General features: G+C 36.6%; 1 protein-coding gene across 1 annotated transcript in view; it reads right to left on the bottom strand.

Moving 5' to 3' along the window:
- LOC150107329 (guanylate cyclase soluble subunit beta-1-like) overlaps positions 1 to 22,460 on the bottom strand; it is a 66,961-nt gene that overhangs the window by 6,835 nt on the left and 37,666 nt on the right. Inside the window, exons 5-7 of the mRNA XM_090391794.1 lie at positions 11,632 to 11,778; positions 10,187 to 10,341; positions 22 to 295 (exon numbers count right to left, since the gene is read on the bottom strand). Coding sequence (XP_090247920.1) covers positions 22 to 295; positions 10,187 to 10,341; positions 11,632 to 11,778 — 576 coding nt within the window. The remainder of the gene's footprint in view (positions 1 to 21; positions 296 to 10,186; positions 10,342 to 11,631; positions 11,779 to 22,460) is intronic.

Genomic DNA, 22,460 nt, shown 5'->3' with positions numbered 1-22,460 from the left:
TAACAAAATAAAATTATTTACTTGAGAAGTAAGCAGACTTCCATCTGCCGTCTTCGGTGATATCTGAGGAGACGGACTCTGGACCGAAGGACTTCCCGAATCGTTTGGGGTCACCTGGTCCGAATGTACTGGTGAATTCGTAGGCGACTTGAAGAGGCCTCCGCCTGCAGAAACGGTCAATCCAGAAAGGACGCTCGCATCGGCATCGCTACAAGGTTTCGCCACAAAGTAGCATTTGACGGGCAAGTCGGAGGCATCGGTGTTCTCCTCGTAGTCATAAGGCTGTGTCAAGTGGCTATAAAAGGAAAAATATTTTGAAAGCGCAGCGATAAAACTCGTATTTTATAGCGTTACTGAAAAGATAAATAATTGGGTCCAAATGCCGTTATAAAATTGGAGACACTTAAGATTAATCGAGTGAAAAATACCTCGTGCATGATTATCAGGAATGTTTACTTGCAATTTGGTTTGGCAAATATTCATTTAATTTTCGATAACCACAAGTTTCTAAACATAAAAGGATTCATTAAAATAAACAATATAGTCCGACAAGTTTCGTAAGAGTCTCTGATGATGTAAGGCAGGGGTCGGCAACCGGCGGACCGCATGCGGCCCAAACGTGCATTTTTGGCGATCCATAAAAGGTTAACCATACTTACATGGCACGTGGCCCGTATGCTGAATTATTTAAATAATACATTTTAGAATATGAATAATAAATTTAAAAAAAAATTACACCCATACTTCGTGATATCGCCATGCAAATTTGCGAGTCAACGTGTGAGTCATCATGAGTGGGGATAACAAAGGCGACTTCATCCGACGAAAACCGAGATTTTGGCGCACTTTTTCAGTCGCGTTCCCTGGTCCGTATTTTAATAGAATTCAATAACATCAACTGTTATTTTCAGAGGAGATATATTTCTTAAAAATAATTTCTAAAATGGGTTCAAGAAAACGTAAAATTGCAGATGAAGGAAGAAGGTTTAATGATGAATGGAACAGCAAGTACTTCTTTATTGAAAATGAGAATAATCCCCTTTGTCTTATTTGTCATAAAACTGTTGCTGTTATAAAAGAATATAGTATCAGACGTCATTACGAGAATATCGTACTTTATCTCGTAATCTCAAATTTTAAATATTTCTGTGTTTTTTTAAGATTGATATAATAAAATGGATAACTTAAAAAGTATTTTTTTCACTCGCTATTTTCTCTTAATTAAACGCTTGCAGCCCGATTATTAAAAATAAAAGTTGAATGTCGCTCGCGAGTCTGTGAAAGTTGCCGACCCCTGATATAAGATCTTGGGCTTGCGTCATTAGAAGCGATAAAGTCCAGTGCAATACATCAGTAGAATTTTTATTTCAAACTTCTCAAAGAAGGATGATGAGAATTTTAAAATCTGTAAGAAAGCCTCAACTTCTTATGTACTATTTCTTAAATGCATAAAATAATTGCAAAAATATATACATAAGAGAATTACGTCTTCGTGGCTTTCATTAGACTCCATATCTTGTCCGTTACTTTTTCCTTCTTGCAGGCCGATGAGCCTGTTAGTGTGCGCTGCGTACTGTTTTCGTACAGGTAACCCTTGTTCAACGCGGTACTTATACAACGTGGTTTCGATATAACAGTGTCTACAAATTCCAGTAACCTTTTATCTTTTATGTTTTTCACCACTCGCAACATAAAAATCTAATTTTATCTTCGTTAAATTTGCCTCTGCTCGTATCGCGCATGTAGTTATAAGTAGCGAATTTATATTAGAACAAATAGCCTTTAGCGCACACACGTACGTGAATTGTTTACTGTATAAATGTTTATTGTTATTGAAATTTCTCTTCGTTTTCTGTCAGGAAGGCGCATTAAAAGTCATAAGTGTGTTAATCCCAAGCTGAGCACTTTATTTTCTGGTGAGTTACATACAATATGTAATGCTTTTTTTATGTAAAAAATTATTTTTATAGTAATGGCCACATAGAGGGCTTTTGTGATATGGTTGAAAACGAAATTAGTGAATTAATTGATGAGGAAATTGATTTAAATGAGGAGAAACTGGTACAATTAATATTAGACGTCGAACCAAATGGCGGAGAAAGTTCTGCCGAAGATTCTAATTGTGATGAATCCGTTAAAAAATTCAGTTTAAAGAAATTAACAGAAGGATTGGACTTGGCAAGAAAATTAGGGAGCTATTTTATGGATAATGGTCCCTCAATGGAGCGCTCCAGAAAATTCACGAGACAACTGGATATTTGTTTAGCTCCGTATTTGAACTTAATAAAAATTTGCAGCATAGTGGGAAGCAAGGTCTTATTACTGACTTCTGGATAACTAAACCAGCCGAAGTATGCAATGAGAATTATACAAATACCGCCCAATAGATTTTCAACTGATGATGAGGTCCAGTCACTCGTAAATAAAGAACATCTACGAATCATGTTATTTTTGAAAAGAGTGACGACTATTAAAATATGCACTTTATTTTATTTTTCCTAAAACATTTATGTATTATGTGCAATGAAGTTTACGTACAATTTGTAATTTTTATAAGTTTATATTATGTAGTTGTTTTATAGTTTGTTTTTTTAACTTACATGAATTACCTGAGTTAAATAAAAATATATTTTGTTGGATATATCATTGTTTATATGATTAAAAAAAAACGATTTCGGAACATAACCCTACTTTTTTCTATGTGATCTAAGTCTCGCATAGCGCGATTTATATAACGCGGTATTTCTATGGAACCTAACATCCGCGTTATACGAGGGCTACCTGTATTTTCTTTTTCTCAGACTGGTACATCTCTGAAATTATCATCACACGTGGACAGCTGTTTTGAATTTGCTGCTGAAGTGCATGCCAAAAAGTATGCATGGCTAAAACTTAAGCTTCTTGATTGGAAAGACAAAGATTTGAAGAAAATGTTAACTTACATGCAGGAAGTAGGATTCCTTTCTAGAGAATTTTGATTTTTTTTTCTTTTGAAGAAAAAATATCTGTAGAAGAGATGCAAAAATGTGTGAATACCCATAGTTTGCTCAAGGAAAACTCAAGTTGCCAGTTGAAGGGAACCCTTCCATCTTGGGTAGCGATAACTCCTAATGTAGCCTCAATTTCTTCTTGCTGTACTTAGCTATTTTCTTATGAAGAAAATGCATCTTTGATTAAAAATCATAGAAGGGCTTGACATATTTGAGATGTAATTAATGTACGTTTCCTAGACTTTGTATCTTTAATCTATGGTATGTCCACGAAAAACATACTCGTCACTACAGCGAAGAGAAGGGGATGGTTATCAGTAAATAATAGAAAGTAAGTAGCGTTTCCAATGATGATGAGAAGCGGATAAAATGTGAGATAAAACATTTATTAGCTGCACACACACTTTCCATCTCTGTTAGCAAGTCTTGATGCAGTTGGCAATGCCTGCAGCCAAAATTGTTCTTCAGGATGTTGCAAGGAAGTCATTACCATGGTTTTCCTCTTTCTGTTCGAATTAAGCTCCCATCTTTTTTTTATCATTTATGAATGGGAAAATATAAAACTGAGTGAGTGTTCAGAACTATTTTAGAAACTTCCATTCACGACTGTTGAAAGTTTCCCGTGAACCAGGGAATAGTGTTTCACATGCAACAGAACAACCGTCTTACTCAGATGTTCCAGAAACTCCATGAGCAGGTGATGTTGAAAGTAAAAGAAGGAACAGAATATCAACATCCTTTTTCTTCCTACGTGAGATTTTGATCCTTAATTACAAAGTGAATAATGAAGGATGTTTTACTTATTTCTGCTTTTGGTATGATATGGCGACATGACTTTCATCGGTAAAAATACGATGACTGAAGTCCGTATAGAAAAAAAATTATTAGTTTGACTTCAGACGCTTAAGCAGGATGTCTTACAAAAATTCGCATCCATCGTTAATACACATAAAACGCAACTGTTCTCTGATAACTACAAAAGTAGGAATTATTTCGTTGAATGCCTTTCATTGTAAAAGAAAATTAAAGCGCAAACATGCAATGCGAAATGGCGGGTAGTAATAATAATTTAAAAAACTTGCCTGCAGTACACATTGTGACTTAAATTCTCTTGCTAATGGGATAAGATTTTATGAATTTAACGCGACAAAGAACTCGTGCACTGTAAAATACTTTATTTTGCATGAGAATAATCGCAGCTAGGCACGGAAACACAATCTGTGCGAGTATTCAGGAGAAAGCGAGACTGCATATTGAAGCAGTGTGCTGAATTCAGTTCAAAGAGATTATATTCTTCAGAAAATCTCTGAAGAACTGAAATCTTCAGCGCGTGATAATAGCCTGTCATTTTCATTGGTCTTTAGTACAGTACTCATCTCGTTATGTAGCATTTTTTTCTATTATACAATGGACAACTATTACCCATGATGATAATGATGATGACAGTTACCGCTTTCATAAATAAATGCAAAGTTGTAAACCCCGATGCATGCAAATTTAGGAAATTGATGAACCAACTGAGAAAACGGTTAAGACATATACAAGAAGAAAAAAAAAACGCACAGCTCGCATTTCAAAATGTTGTTTACAGGCTTTCATAGATGAGATTTTCGTCAATGACTGCAAGATGACATTTGAAATTATTTTAATATCCAGGTAAGTAAGCATACACGCTCGATAAATATGTTGTAAAGTGCAGATGCAAAAGTCTTAAGTGTGTTTTGCAAAATATGCACTTAAGTATTGTCAGGTTAAGTGCAAAATATATCAGTCGGGCCATATATATGTCAGTAGCAAACAAGCAAATGTCACGTGTGTGTGTGCGCGCGCGCAGGGATCAGGAGTGCAGTAATCTGTTGATATGCTTCTTGAATTGTTGGAGGTCGTAAATGCTTTATGAGGAGAGTTATTCCTCAGAATTGAGGTGAAAGGAATGAAAGATGACCGAGAGTAGCAGGTTCGCTGAGTGTATAGTTCGACTGTGAAGCAGCTGTTGATCGAGTGTCTGTAGATCGGACAGAAATGAGAAACATAATGGATGCTAGTTCTGCTGAATAATAGTTATAAAAATATCTGTAGAAGAAATGCAGAAACTGCTTTTCTGAACATCCACAAGAATTTTTAGGGAGGGTCTTAGGTGCACCGCCCCAAACATGAAAGCAGTATTTCAATACTGGTCGGATTTGGGATTTATACAAAGTAAATAACTGTTCGGCAGAGAAGTACGTCTTGAGTGGAAAAGGATGCTGTGTTTTGGAAGCTATTCTCACTATAGTGATATGATTGTGCCAGGAAGTAAGAGTCAGCTCGAGAATAGAGATTTGGTCTTGACTGTTGAGCTGAGCATTATTAAAAGTAAGCGGTGAAGATCTTTTGTTTTTCCTGAACACAAGCAAAATTGTGTTTTGGAAGCATTGAAGTTGAGCAGGTTGTTTTGACTCCAATTAAGGATATTGTGGAGATCAGTGTTCAGGAGATATCATTACAGGTGATCTTGAAGCTTGAGAGGTTTGATTCTAAAATTTATGATCTTTCATAAACTTTAGTCATCCGAGAAAGAGCTCAGTTGGTGTAGACGAGAAAAACTCGGATTCGAACAGGCTAATTCACAATTCAATCAAATGGTGAGTTAGCCGGCCTTATACGAAAGTGAGAGGTTTTTGTCACTCAAAAGAGGCAGACTCCGACACACAGACTGATCTAGAGGAATAAATGTTGCCTTTAGAGGATCCAGCAGAGGAGTGGCGTGTCGGCTGCATTAATTCGTTGTGACCCCGAATCAGGGGGACTCTACCCGTCCTGAGGACGGATAGGTTGGAAAAATGTCATCTGAGAAAAGCCATTTTAATAACATTCTTGTATAATAACATCATTATCAGAAACCATTGAATCCAGTGCCATTTTAGCATATGCACTGGAGGTTGTACTGTACTGTACTCCGTACTTTTTATTGATTGTCTCCAATCATTCATACTTAATCGAATTATTTGTATTTAGGAATAAATGGCATAATCCATATGAATTCTAAACTGTCGAACAAAACTAGATTACGTAAGTCAAGTAATTTCTTTATCTGCAGTAGGAATGTAAGAATTCGACAAATCTTTCTGATAAAAAAAAAACTTCAGAAGTGTAATACCTTGTAAACTGTCCATTCCTTAATGCACTTTCCACCAGTTTAATATGAAATTCACCGCGCATGAAATTACTGCATCTTCCAAACAAGCCTTTCCCGAGGGAAAGCACTCTCTTCACACAAGTATCTCCTTCCTATCCAGTTTTACGCATCGCTGATCGAGTTGTCATCCGGGGCATTTTTGCGGTTGTGTACAGGAGGATAACTGCTGCTCATTATTGACATCGCTCGATGTCATTCCTAACAAGTAAAGCACTTTTAAAACAAGAGAATTTTAAATGTCACAAGTGCAGCCGAGTTCTCCACTGATATTCGAAACTGCCGGAAGATAATTATTTGGGGAGGAAGATGGAGGGGGGGGAATAGAAGGGATCTCGATGATTCGTGTAGTTATTATTGGTGGGTTATGTAGGTCATTATGACTGAATGATTAGAGAAAGAGAAATCGATCTGTGCTTCTAAGATGTTCTCAATTCATCGGCATAAGATTTAGTAAATACGTTTCTTTAAATTGTAAGAAAACAGTTGAAGCATGTCTTGGTGATCTTCACCAGACCAAAGAAGAAAAATTCTATAATGTATGGAAGTAAGCCTTTCTCTATCACACCTTGCAATTTAGAAAACACCATTATTTTAATATCCAGGTAAGTAAGAAAGAATGAGAGTACTCTCGTACGATGTACGAGAGTACTCTCATTCACAAGCAATCCCGACAGTGGTGATCATTTGGTATAGAAACATCCCTTGGTTTTAAATGAAGAATTGAAGTCATTTACGTTTATCGTACACGGAGATGGTTTCTCGATAATGCCTTCAATCAGTTCGATTTGTCTGCTAAGAACGAAAGTAAAACCATTCGCTGCAATGTTATATTAATCAACCCATTAACCATTTTGTAATATTATTCGTACTAATTGCGCCTGATTGAAAGCTACAACATACACCAAGGTTTCCCGTATTCTCTCTGTTTTCATGCTACAAGTTACCCTCTCCCTTCAAGGAAAACTAATTTCGAAGCCTGTCTCTTTTGTTCATCGGCCATTACAATTCATTTTCTGAACGTGGTTCGGGAGTTTTTCCCCTGATATTCAATGGTTTGTTTTCATTGCATATTTGAAAAACAATTTTCGTTCGTTAATCCATCAAAATTTCATGACAGGTAATTGAAGTATTTAGTTTCATTCTTTTTTTTCTTCTCCAAGAATACTTTACAGAACTGCAATTTTGTTCAGTGAATTTCCTTGGATCTTATAGATTTAAAATAAGAATTTGAGGAAATTGATAATTAAATTAGTTAAATTTTAGGGAAAGACAGATTTTGTTTTTACTCTTCTTACGTCCAACAAGATAAAAGGCATAATTCATTACGAAAAGAAAAGCCTCGTGCTTCTTTCAAAGATCTTCCCCTCGCAAATATTAAAGACTAGCATGCAGTTTAAAACAATCGACTTTTCTTCACAACCGTTACTAAACCCGTAATGGAATGGAAGAAATCATGAAAAAGGCGCTCTATTTAGTCTGATGCGAGTTGTGTATATGTCTGTTATGTATACGAATCAATCAAAAATAACTCTGCGGACTAACACCAGAATGAACAGTTGCTCACAACATCCATGGAAAGATCATAGGATATTCGGCATTCCTCGCGAGGCCTCAAAAGGATGTAGAAGGTTTCCCCCTCCTCCTGAGAACTTCGTATTTTCAACAAGATAAACACATTCAGTTAGCAAAGATAATACGCTAGTCTAGCAGCTTAGTTGCTTCCATCATAAGCCAAAATTTGTTTTTATCTCTTAGAGAAAGAGGTAAACATCATCGTCTGTCAGTCAATTAACAGTGCGAAACATGATATTTTGTCGAATGTACATTGTCGTATTGATTTCTTCAGAAATATAAATTATCATAACCCAGTAGTTTTACATGACGTTTGTTTGTATAATTTTTTAACATAAACGGAGGCTCAGATTTGCTTTCATAGTGACAAACGCACAAAATTCATTACTTACACGTCTGGACTATTCTAGCGAAATGGATGAAGTATCTAATCGGAGAGAGAAATAGATATTTTAAAAATACTAAGTACGGCAACTTTTATTAAATTAATCCTCTTAAGTTGAGACTCTTTGATTCGTATTCTTGCTATTATACAGAAAACTTAATCCGTTTAAAACTGAGGATTGATTCCCGGTTACTTAGGTCCAACCATAGAAAGAGAATGCGTTAATCACATATATCTTTAAGCTGCGCCCTCGTGTGGATGCAGAATAGTTCAAGAGATGCACAAGTGTGTGTTATGATCAAGATAATATCTTAATCAATATCAAAATAATTGTCAACTGCTATTTGCACAACCAACCAGTGAATACCTTACATTTGTGAAATAAGACGGTGCAAAAATACAACCAAGATTGCAATTGCTGGTTAGAGATCACATTTATTGTTTCCAAATTGTGTTTCGGAAAGCTAACCATCAATAATGTTAATTGCTATTTTTATTGCTTACTTGCTTTATTGAAAGTGGAAGCCGTCCTTCTGTGTAGCAACTCTGAAATGGTCGAACATTGCAAGGCACACACACATTCATCTGGGAAGAATAACCACCGGAAATTCAGTTGAAATCATATATTTTAATCACTGCCGATGGAAGCTTCTCACTTGGAATGCCTTTCCATAAATTTCCATTAAGCCCTCGTCACTCGCAGAAGTCCGACTTTTATAGTCAAGGGAAATCACATACTGGTGAAATATGCAGTTGCCGAAAATCCCCAGACAATGCACGTGACTCTTCCCCATTACAATCACTTAATTGAAATTTATGCCTCAATCATACCACGGTGATCTGTTTTCCGAAAAGATACAGAATTCCCAACCCTATACTGAAGTCCCACTTCTGTACATATTGCGAAGTATCATCGCAAAGTTTCTTCTTTGCATTTATTTTAAGATCGTTGTCCTAAGTAGGTTGAGCAACTAGACTAATCAGTTATCTTAAGTTGTTAAATAATAGATTATATAATTGATGTGAAATATTCGAGAAACTTTCTTGACAAAATAAGAAAGCTTTTTTGCTTCTTGAAAAAAAAAGGGGGGTCGCACCTTCTGAAAGAGAAAAGGTGTGCTCTTTTTAAAGATGTTTTCCCTTCTTACTTCAAAGAAGAAAAATACGCATTTTTTGTCATTTATTTTTAATAATTTTCTTCTTACCGAGACGATGGACAATCTTTTTTGACGCCTCCATTCAACAGGTTTTTGTCGCTGCCGTAACTTTAATTTTCGTCTAACCTTTTTCCATTCTACACAGAATCGGCAGCATCGCCTTACTTTCCGCGAGCTATAAGTACGTCTCGTGTGAACAAAAAAAAAAAAACTGCACAATAAAAAAGTAGCATATTAAGTTTCTGAGGAGCTTTACTCCGTTTATTCTCTTGTGATCCCAAGCGGGATTTTAACCTCTCGGTTGCCGAGCATCAGAGAAAACACCGAGGATGTTTTTTCATCCTATTGTAACCAACACTTTTCGGAGAACAAACAGCACACCAGGTTTGCCAAACAACATCCCGCACCTTCTTCAAGGTAGACGGTATTCTCACGCGGCGTTCACAGATCGCTTTATACAACAGAGTGAACACGGTAAAGTCGTGTATCACGTGTTCCGATCCCAATAGGCAATAACAGCGGCTACGGAAAGAAATTTTGCTATACGATCGTAGAAGATCCTTTCTTTTGTCCAACCAAATATTTGACAAAGGCTGTAACAGTTGACGTTTCGATGCACATAAATGACCTTCCTCGCATTCAAACTGAACTTGACTGTGACAAAAAGTATGAACCGGTAAACTATCAATTGATTTAATAAATATATGAAAACATGGAAATTCTTTGAATTTCATTCTCCACATATCTTATATTAGAATTTTCATTAAAGATGAATTACCATTGACGGGAGATATTGGGCAGCTGAGCAGAATGCTGTCTCCCCCCCCCCCCAATGGTTAAAATTCATTACATTACAGAATAGGATATTTAATGTTTCATTATTAAAATATTACATTCTGATTACCTTTTCGTGTCTTCGCTAATGTTGACTCGACTTGGTTGGCTGAGACTCTCCAGTTTATTGGCTAACGTAACTGTGTTCCCAAAGAGACAATACCTTGGCATCTTCAGGCCCACAACTCCAGCCATTACCGATCCTGAGTGGACTCCAATTCTTATCTGTCAAAGAAATTTCTTCGGTATTAACACTGCAATTTTTGGTTCATTAATAATAATACGCATTCCTAAATAATAAAATAGAAATATGTCAAGAAAGCTATTTTTCTGCGTTGATTTAGAAGGCCGAAAAAAAAAAAAAAACGACGAGGCGATACATGAAGACGTCGTAGTAAGAACAGTATTCCCAGTCCAAGCCAATAGCAACACATTGTGGCATCCTCGGAATTGCAATGACACAAAGATATATTGTAAGGGATAGAATTCTCACTTCTCCCAAACAAAACTGGACTGTTGTAGTAGCTTGCATAACTTTTCTCAAATTTAAGATTTGTTTTGATCCGATGCCGAGAGCGGTGAGCAATGCACCATTGCAAGTGAATTTTCATAAAAAGTTGGACTCTTAGTCCCTTTGAGGCTTACTAGTAGTATGTTTTTCAAAAAAAAAAAATCACGAAAAGACATCTCACTGAATCACCTTCCAAATTTTTAAAGCAACAAATTTCTACATAAATTAAAAAAAAAAAAAACTCTTGGGAAGGTCCTTAGGCTTAAGGCTTTGTAGGCACACACCTCTGTACGTATAAGGTAATTCTGGAACTCAGCTTTACGTTCATTCACTGTAATTGTATTTGCCACAGATTATCAAGCTTCAAACAATGCTGGAAAGCGAATGACTGGTGCCATCTTGTATAGTTACATTATTGTGTTAAATGCAAATTTCAAATCTAGTGTATTGTCAACTATAGAAATAGTATGAACTCAAGTAATCTGATGTTAACCTTGTTGGATTCAAATTCCATGCTTTTAGGATCTTTTTTTTTTTTTACTATATACTTTTGGAACAAATACTGTATGCAAACACACCCAAATAACAATTGAAAGGTTTCAGCGATGTAAAGTGATGCTGTCAGGCAACGTTTGGGATTAAAAAAAAAGTGAAAAACACTTTAATTAATTTTTTGTGCATTAGAACACTTAATTTAGATCTTAGAGCAATTCTTCAGTCTCTGTTAATGGATTGTTAAAAAAATCACCAAAAAAAAAGCAACATGTTATTGAAGACGACATTAATTAATTCGGCTTGTTATGAAGTAGGTGAAGTTACTCATAGAAAAAAAAAATATATTCTGTGAAAAAAAAAAAAAAAAAAGAATGCTGCAGGCTTCATTTTGCATGCGTACGCTAACCTCCATCCCCCTCATAAGATATCACTAATGATATATTATGAAGGGGGAGGGGGTTGAATCAATCACGAAAATTAAAATGAACAGTGAACACAGATGTTGTTACCTGAATCGGAAACCCATTTATGTGGGTTACAACAAGTCGAGTTACTGCTACCATTGCCAGGGCCATCGTCACGGTCCTATCAGCATGATCAGCAACGAAGTTGGGAACACCCCCAACCACTACGTAGGCATCTCCTATTGTCTCGACCTGAAAAAGAAGGGAAATATATTTCGTGCTATTCAAAAGAACAGTGGAGGGAAAAACTATTCTGATAATGAAACTGTACAGTTTCTGAACAGTTCTTAGCGCATGTACTAGAAACACTAATACAAACAATGATTGTTTTGTTCGTAACTTGAACAACAGAGTGCGCTACTGCAGACGTTGCCAAGAGATCACTTAGTTTTGGTACTCAGTTAGGATAACGAACTACTAATTAACATATTAAGAGATACAGGTGATGCTCTTTATTGGGAACGCGAAATCACTTTGGATTAACAAAAAGAAGCATGTTTGTACGTGTTTAGAAATGCATTCTCCGATAATACTTTGACAGCTAAAATTTTATTTTTTCTGATTTTTCGCACGAGTGCAAATCACAAGAAAGCTAACGAAAATGTGTCTATTAGATTAGCAGCATCTCTCAAATAAGAAAATTGCCCTGTTGTTTCATGTGAAGCTCCTACTAAAATCCTAAGGGATTTTAATGCAACTTTAACATCAGACAACAGTCGCAACCTTACGGAAGCATCAGTTTGCACATTAGCGGATATTTTCAGCATCTCAATTTATTATTTAGTACCCAACTGAATATTCATCGTCAAGATGCTACACTTTAAATTGTGTGCTCTGTGAAAGAACCTGGAATTTCTGATTCGAGAATAAATTAAAAGCTTATTTTAATTAGCTTCAGATTCTGTAAACAACAAAAGATTTTCTACTAGTAAAGCGAGATATTCGAGAGTATAAACACGCTCGCTTTGTTATAAATCACAAATAAATGCATATATATTTAAAAAAAAAAAAAAACAATCATTCTCTGTATTTCAAAATTCTCCCATCCGTCAATATTTAATTTATTTCTGCAAGAAATTGAAAAATCAGAACAAGATATTGGTTTTTTTCGGGCAAGTAAGTTGTTAATTTTGTCCATAGTTTCATCTAATTTTACCCTGGATGAATTATGACCTTGTCTATTGAAGGATTCATCTAAGAAAAGGCCCGAGGTTATAAGGCACTTTAGTCTGTAGGTCCAGATCTATTTACGCAGATATTTCATGCGACTGGTATTTTTCATATAAATTCCTACGAAAGATGGAGTTATTCGGTTCTATCAAGTCGTTGAGAGCGAATAGACTACGCATGCGCGAACAAACGGTGGAGTTTGCTTTTGAAAATTGAAGTCGTACAAACTGTTTCAACTAAACTTGCAATTGATACACCACTGCTACTGCAGGAGGACATCAAACTCATATTAACGACAACCTTGACGATATTAAATTCTATATTGTTTGGCGCATAGTAAAGATTCCATTCGGAGGAGTTTTCCTCCCCCCCCTCTCAAATCCCCTCACCCTGTTCCGCTATTTTAAAGTGTGCCCGCTTCATCCTTCCACTTGGATGCCAACCCAAACGCATGACCGATTATTTTGACGCTTCATTACTTTTGGGACTGTGATTGTAGGTCCTGAAAGGAACAGTGGACCATTAAATCGATAAACTGCAGAAAGTATTTCTACCTTGTAACCATGGCAATGAAAAAAATAACCAACAGATAAACCCGAAAAAATGGTGAGAATAATTTTGTCCCATGTGCTTATTTCTACTTTAAGTCTATAATTCGCTTGGACCAGAAAGACCCGCATAGCTTGAAAGAGGCAAATGACGCAGATGATTTAAATTGAGTTGTTTTGCGTGCATTTGCTTTAGTTCATTCCGATTACAATACATATACAAGCAAGTACTACATGACTATTTGAAGAATTCGATACTAGACAGAGAACTTCGTTCCAATGCACTACCTTTCTTAGTAACAGAATCTGTATGAAACGGGATATATTTTTCTTCTCCATGATGTATTACCACACCTTATGGTGAAAAGATGAGCATCGTCACATCTCTTCCTTATATATGATATAGATAAAATTGTCATTTCTTTCCCCTTGACATATGGAATAACTAGAAAGGTATTTTCAAAAATTATTGAGATCGTTAGAAAAAGTTGTCTGTTGAAAAATGCAGTCATTAACCGACTGCCACCATAAATCAGTCTATCGATGAATGTCGTTGTATTGAATCCAGCAGACAAATCACAAATTTTATACACGTGACATTCTCTATTTTGAACAGAGAAAACAAAATATAATTACATCCTGTTGGTATTCGGTATGACTGTAATAATCTGTAGGTTATGTGTTATACTCTGTTTGGAAAGACGTCAACGGACATCCCCAATCGCAAGATACATCGTGTCATGTAAAGAGCCACATGTTTTGTAGTAAATTGGAGGATAAATGCTCCCGAGTCAATACAACTGTGCTCGAGTGAAATGGCTGCCAGAAGGGAACTGAAGAAATTTGAAAGAGATGATAGGATGCCACGTTGCAAATTTATCTGATCGGCAAATAATAATTATTATTATTATTTGACATCTCCAGGGAGTCCAAAGACTCATCGAGGGAGGGCACCTGCTCTACACCTCTGTCTCCACTACTCGATCCACCAACTACAACGAACCGTAATTACACCAACGCCATCTAACGCCCACCACCACTAGTGACAATCATACACATCCATGCCCACGGCGGCATTCGAACCCGTAGCCTTTCCGCTGGAGAGCGGATGCGCTAATCACTCGGCCAACCAGGCTCAGTGATACTATACTCAGATGGAAGCGCACGGAGTCCACTAAGTGCTACCCGCAGTGGTCGACCCACCACACTCGCCCAACGTGACCTTAAGGATGCTACGAAGGATAATATGCAAAAATCGCCATTCGTTGGCAGACAGGTTGAATACGAAGTTCCGGGCAGCGACCGAAGTTCACAACATGCAGCGCCGTCATCGCTGGTGCAAAGAGTGTGTACAATGGGACACAGAAGGTAGGAAAATTGTTAGAGCGACGAATCACGCTACATCCTTGACCTAGCAGATGGATGGGTGTGGCAGATGCCTAATGAACGTCTCTTACCAGAGTGCTAACCCCAGCTATGAAATTCGGAGGTGTGATGATAGTATGGTTATGTTTTTCCAGGTTTTTATTTATTTATTTTTTTATGTTGGGCCCATACACGAGAGGTTGGCTGATCAATTCATAGTACATTACGACCGTATATGGATAGTGGGTTGGGAAAGGAGAAACTGTTGTCATTTGATTTAAAAGACTGTGTATTGTTTTCCTTGGGAAATACATCGGGGGAAGACAGTTCCACAGTGCAGCAGTTGCAGGTATGAAGGAGGAGGAAAAGAAACGTTCGGTGGGTTTCAAGGTGTACTGTGAAAGGATATTGGGCAGCAGCTGTACGTGTTCGAACGGGCTTAGTTCTGAATGAGGAAATTATTAATGCAGTTTCTGATGAACATTTTCTATGGAAATATTTATAGAATACACAAATTGCAGGACCAAACGTCTGTGTGAAAGTGAGGAGAGAGAGTTGGTAAGAGATGGGTCATTTATCAACCTGCTCTCCTCTGCATTTTGAGAGCTTTTATGAGCTCCACTAAATGTGAGAACAGTATTCGATAGCTGAGTGGATCTGTGATAAGGTTAACAGCTGTTTGGAGGTGAAGTAACGTCTTGAGCGAAAGAGAAATCCTAGTTTTTTGGAAGATGAGGATGCAATGGTTGTGATGTGTTTATGCCAGGAGAGGACTGTCAGGGTAATTCCAAGAAGAGAAATCTCATCTTGTCTGGATATTTAGGTGTTATCAAAATAATACTGAGGGAGAGAGTGGTTTTTGTGAGAAATAAGACAGAACTGGCATTAAAGAACTGACATTACTAGAATTGAAGTTGGCGAGGTTATCTGAGCCCCATTGGAGGATGGCTTGAAGATCAGAATTCAGGACTATGGTAGTTGATGTTCTGTAGGTTGAGGTGAGTTATTTAGAGTAAGTTTTGTTAATAGAAAGGGTGGAGTGCATCTGCAAAACTATATTGAGGTCAACTGAAGCAGGTTATTAATATATATATATATATATATATATATATATATATATATATATATATATATATATATATATATATATATATATATATATATAGAAGGAAGAGGGTTGGTGAGAGAACAGAACCTTGTGGAACCCCAGCGTTAGTTGGGTGGTGAGAGGTAGTGAACCTTCTACCATCGCACATAGTGTGCGTCCAGACAGAAAGCTGGCAATCCAACTGCAGAAGTCATGAGACAGTACAAATGATAGAAGTTTACTTAGTAATTGTGCCAGACCCAGTCCAAAGCTTTAGAGATATCAAGTGCAACCACTTGAGATTTGCCAAATTTCTCCATCGCATTTGTCCAGAGATGCCATATGAAAGTAGATCTCCTGTTGATCGGCAGCAACAGAATCCGTACTGGTGGTCGCTTAATAGCGGTGTGGCTTCAAGTAGTACAGGAGTGAGAATTGATGTTTTTTCCATCACTTTAGATAGGACTGAAGTGAGTGAGTGAGATAGGGAGGTAGTTAGATGCCAGTGTTTTGTCGCCATTCTTAGGGATAGGCTAAGAATAGGCAAATTTTCAGGCTTTGGGATATTTGACCTTGGACCTCTGTGGTGCCACGAACACTGAACTCCGAGAGGTATCTGAACATTCTGCACAACAGAATGCTTCCTACTTTGTTTATGGAACTAAACATCGTCTCTTTCAGCAAGACTTTCACCGTGTCATAAGGCTGCTCCTGTAACTACCTGATTTGGTGGCATGAACGTCACCACACTTGACTGGCTTCCAGAGAGTCCCGATCTCAACCCTACTGAACATCTGCGGGATGGACTGGCGCGTCGGGTGAGGTCATGAGACCTCATTACAAGCCTACGGGAAGAATGGTCTAAAATTCCCATTGTACAATCCTACGGGGCACACTTTCCCGCTTGTGGAAAGTATGCCCCGTAGGATTGCTGCAATCATCGCCGCGAAAGGAGGTCATACATCTTATTACGGTGGGCACCATGGTTGTTTGTTCCTCACGCTATGTGTCCATTAACTTCTTTACAAGTAGTATACAATAAATAAGCTTTCTCATCCTGTTCTCCATCATTTATGAGACCTAGAGAAATTGTTAATCTAAGATTAGGGAAAAATTAATATAGGATTTGACATTCATATGCCTTAGAAGCAATTCTACTCTAGTCTAGTCTTAAAAACTGGTCTCAGCTTTTTGGATTCAGTTCACCACAATTCAGGCTCGCATACTTGCCATAAATGTTTAGCCTGCCGATCCAAGCTTAAGATATTTTCCCCCTTAAAGTACTCGTAACTGTTGATTCTTTCGGTAAGCGTATTTTCTCTGCCTGGGTTTGATTCATCACATGAGAATGTCTTGGCGCACTTTCTGCAGATGAGTTTTGTGAAGAACAATCGTATTTAATGATATTAAAGTATTTTGTTATGGGCCAGGTGGCATGATAAGGTCGTGTTGATTGCAATGCTGAAAAAATTGCACGAAATAAGGCGAAGCAGGAAATGGTCTCTGCTTTCAGGATTCCATCGACTACAATTCAGTGGGCAAACCAAACCACACAAACGGTCCGAATAGCCGTCAATCAATCATTGTTACAAATGTCATTTACAAACATCCTTTGCCTGTTTGGGCTAAATCCAGTTCCCTCCATGCAAGGTACTCTTCAGGCGAGTACTCTGGAGCAATGACCTGACTTGTGACTAAGGTCATGATGGCTTCTTTTGTCTTACAAAGGGCCATCCTGATAATTTTCGTGCTGTACAATTTATCTCTTCCTCTCCTTTCTTTCAGCTTACTGGGTGAAATATGTGACTATATTCAAAATAGCATCACGTGCTGTCAGCTCAGTATTTCTAATGGTTCATTTCGAGTGACGTATGTATTGCCAGCGATCGACCGGAATGTGATATCCTGCTAAAACACTTCGCACGTGAGGGTCGAGGTCTTCTGAGTGACTTCCCCCGATTCAAAGTGTTTGTTCGTGTATGTATCGGTAGTTCATTTATATATCCGTTTATCTTTGTGTTGCTGTCGACCCCCCCTCTGCTCCATGAATGCTTCAGTACCCTTACGAGATGGCGTTTAGAAATAAGTATTTACTGTTGAACTGGAAGCATATGTATGAAAGTATTTCGGAAAAATATTTGAACATTTTTTTATTTTAATATTTTGGATTATAAAAAATATTCGAGAAAAAGATATTGCAAGTTGTCGTCACAGAAGATATATTCCGAAAAGGCCACGTTTAAATGTGACGCTGTATAACTTGCCATTCATAATCGAGACATTTCAATTTCAACGGCGAATCCGATGACTTAACTGATCCAATGGCGACTGCAAATATACTTGTACATAAAGCAAAGCACTCTTAAATTGTGGAAGTGTAATCGCTCGTAGTAAAAGCATCTTTTTCGGAATACGAACACCTGCGCATCCATCAATCCACTTCATATTCTTTAAGGATTTCTCTTTAAATGTTGCTAAACAAAGTGTAAAAGCAACATCACTGCAATCCCTCCAGTCGTTCAACAGGCACGAATGGGATATTTAGTGTGGACATAACACGATTAGCGTCTTATGTACTTTAATAAAATGCTATTTTTTCCCTATTAACTAACAATTAAAAAAGTTCAAAAAATCGAGTTAGGATTGCGTGTAGAACCTTATTAGACGTTGTTATAACTTGGCTAGCAGCAGCAGCATAACACAAGAAATTAGTGGAACAGAATGTGGTGCAAACACTGCTGGGTGTATAATTTGCCATTTCGTTTCGGATGCAGCATATTTGTGGCAGCGATCGAGTTATAAAGGTCTGTCAATACTAAAATTGATGACCAATCTTGACAAGGAAGCAAACCCTATTCTAGTATTTTGTAGCCTTCTAAATACGAAGTAATCGAGTAGGTTACAGTTTGATAAGGCACATCATTGAGCTTCGTACTGGTGATCATTTTAATAGAAAGATCGAAATTGTTACACAAATAATAATCAATCGAGACAGGTTATCACCCACACTTCACGTCTTCAAGGATACCATGAATTATCTGAAAAACATCCCCCCTCCCATGTAAGTTTTGATTATACCTCGTACGTTAATCCTAGAATCCTCCTTTTTTCTTCAAAAAAGTCGTAATTCTAGGGGGGGGTCAGTAAAGATCTTGACAACGTTTTTATTTGACATACTGTAGAACTGTGAACATTTTGGAACGCAGCGTTGTTCTTCTCCTGAAGAACAACGCTGCGTTGCCTATTCCGACTTCATTGGTTTTTCCATCTTGCTGCTATCTTACTCTATCTCTCCTTCCGTTTGGTCTATATTTATCCACGTCATTTGGTAGCCAATATCCTAAATAGATACTCTTTCCATTTCTCTCTCTATTCCTTGATCTTTCATTTTTTGTGTCTTCGTTTCTTATATCTTCCATTTCTTATATTCTACTTTCATCTTTCCTTTTAACAGTACATGTTTCCAAACCATATAATAGTGGCAGTTAGCACTACTTGATAAAATTTAAGTCCGTTTTCTCGTCTTGTCCTTCTATTCAGTGTCCTTTTAATTATTTCAACAGATTTTCTGAACTTTCTTTATTTTTTCACCTATCTTTATATTTTAGATGTTATTATACAGCCTAAATAATTAATCTGTGTCACCTGTTCTATTATTTTAATTTCTATAACTATTTTTGATCTAATATGATATCGATCTTTAAATGCCATGACTTTTGTTTCCTGTTATGAAATTTTGAAACTGCATTGTCAATACAATTATCAATACAGGATGGTATTGATAACAGCTCTTCTGGTTAATTTGGATACATTGTTTTTCTGTTTTCCATATTTTATCATTTGATTTATCTATACATATATACTAGGGGGTCCCCGTCTACGCTTCCCAACCCCCCCCCCCCGTGTTCCAGACTGGTAGGCAGATTCTCCTTAAATTCTGATGACACTCAGAGTAGCTCCTGAGTTTCAAAACGTTTCAAATAACTTGACAAAAAACGTGACACAAAAACGTTACATAAAAATGCTTATCATTTTATATATATATATATATATATATATATATATATATTGAATAGAGTTGGAGATAAGCTACATCCCTGTCACCATGACCTTGTTAATCTCTTCTCTTCTGTCAATTTATTACCTAACTGTATTTTTGTATATTTATACAAACTTTGTACCAAATGTAATGGGTATCCTAGTTTTTTAATTATATTTCATAATGTTTCTCTGTATATTATATCAGGCAAATCTCAGACAGAGTTTTAGTGGTAAAGTTGAAAGCAAAACCAAGAAATATTCTACTTATCCAGATATATTTACCTACTTGTGATTATGAGGATGAGAAGGTAGAGAGAGTTTATGGCGATATAGAACAGGGCTTGAAATGTAAAGAAACAAAAGATATAATTATAAAACAGGGCGATATGAATACAAAAATCGGAAGAGGAAGGGAGGAAGATATTGTTGGGATATTTGGATTGGGAGTGAGAAATGAAAGAGGAGATATGTTGTTGGATTTCTGTAGAAAGTATGATTTAGCAATTATGAACACTTGGTTTAAGAAACATCCAAGAAGATTGTACACATGGAAAGCCCCAGGGGAGGATATAAATAGTAGAAGAAATCAGATGGATTATATTTTGATAAACAAAAGATATAGAAACATTAGAAAAGATGTGACAACATATCCAGGAGCAGACTGTGATACAGATCACATATTGTTGTCAACTAAGATAAGGATTAATCTAAAAAAGGTAACTGCAGGGAAACGGAACAAATCATGGAACATGGAGCGGCTGAAGATACCAAGTATGGCGAATGAATTCTCAAAGAAAGTAGAGGAAGAAATGGACGAGAGAAATATACAAGAAAATGATGATGCAAGTGAAAAATGGAAGATTCTGAAGGAAAGCATAATTACTGCTACAGAATTACATTTAGCTAAAAAAGAGGAGAAAAGAAAGAAACCATGGATGACGGAAAATATTTTGAGGAAAATAACACAAAGAAGAACGTTAGTTAATAGTAAAACAGAGGAGGGAAAAAAGGCAGTATAAAGACTCGAGTAGGGAGATACAAAGAGAGATAAGAAGGAAAAAGGAAGAGTGCTTAGATGAAATAAGTAAAGATACAACAGCAAAGGCAGAAAGAAAGGACATAAAAGGTGTTTATAAAAACATTAATATGATGACAGGAAGGAGAAAGATGTTAAGGACTGGAGCAATCAAGAACGAAAGAGGTGAAATTCTGATAGAAAAAGAGAAGATATTACAGAGATGGGAAGAATATGTAAGTAAACTTTACGAAGACAGGGAAAGAGGAGAAAATCAAAGGAAAGAACATAGTGAGCAGAGACTGTGCATCATGAGGGAGGAATTGAATCTAGCAATTCAAAAGATGAAAGAAGGAAAATCCCCTGGAATAGATGGCATGCAGATAGAACTTAGAAGGAATATAGGTGAAAAAAGTATGGAAGTGTTATGGCAAATTATTAACGGAATTTATGAAGGACAAGAATTATCAGAGGAGTTTAGAAGATCAATTTTTATCTCCATTTCAAAAAAGACGGGAGTTTTAGACTGTAACAATTTTATAATGATAAGTCTTATAACTCACACAGCAAAAATTCTGGTGCAAATAATTTTAGAGAGAATTAGGAATAAAATAGAAAAAGAAATGAATGAGGAACAGTTTGGATTCAGAACCAACAGAGGAAGTAGAGAGGCTATAACTTGTCTAAGAATTATTGGGGAGAAAACACTAAACCATGGTGGAAAGTTGTTTTGGGGATTTCTAGATTTTGAAAAGGCATTTGATACAGTGAAACATGAAAGGCTTTTTGACATTTTAGAAAATACTGATATTGACTCTTATGACTTGGAAATTTTAAAGAGATTATATTGGTCACAAATAGCATCAGTATGTGTAAATGGAGAGGAAACAGGAGAATTCCCGGTTTGAGAGAGAAGTCGGACAAGGGATGCAAGTTATCACCATTATTGTTTAACTTTTATAGTGAACAGATGTTTAGAGAGGCACTTGAGGATGTAGAAGGAATAAAAATAAACGGAAGAATCATTAATAACTTAAGATATGCGGATGATGTAGTAGTGATGGCAGAAAGTGAAATTGGGTTACAACAAATTATCCAAAGAATTGAAAACTCTTGTAAAGAGTATGGACTAAGAATTAACACAAAAAAGACCAAGATAATGATAATGGGTAGAAAAATAGGAGATAATGTAAAAATAAGATGTAGAGGAAAGATTTTAGAAGTGGAAAGATTTCAATATTTATGTAGCTGGATCTCAGAGAAAGGAACTTCAGAGTTGGACATTAGAAATAGAATAGGCAAAGCTAAATCGGCATTTATGGAAATGAAGAGAATTTTAATAAACAAGAACACTAAATAGGCGTTAGAATTGGAATAGTTAAAGCAACAGTTTGGAGTATTGCAAGTTATGGAAGTGAGGAGTCATGGACACTAAGAAAGAGAGATATGGAAAGAATTAATGCATTGGAAATGTGGTGTTATAGAAAGATGGAAAAGATTAGCTATACAGAAAGAATATCAAATCAAGAAGTTTTAAGACGAGTTGGGATGGAAAGAACACTGTTAAAGAATATTATGCAAAGAAAGACTAGATTTGCAGGACATCTTCTGAGAGGTTCTTCGGGACACCTGACAAGAACTACATTAC

This window comes from Typopeltis vanoorti, chromosome 4 (assembly GCF_054136105.1).
Source record: "Typopeltis vanoorti isolate ZY-2024b chromosome 4, IOZ_Tvanoo_1.0, whole genome shotgun sequence".
NCBI classification, from domain to species: domain Eukaryota; kingdom Metazoa; phylum Arthropoda; class Arachnida; order Uropygi; family Thelyphonidae; genus Typopeltis; species Typopeltis vanoorti.
The sequence above is the reverse complement of the archived record's forward strand: the minus strand, read 5'-3'. Positions and strand labels throughout refer to the sequence as shown.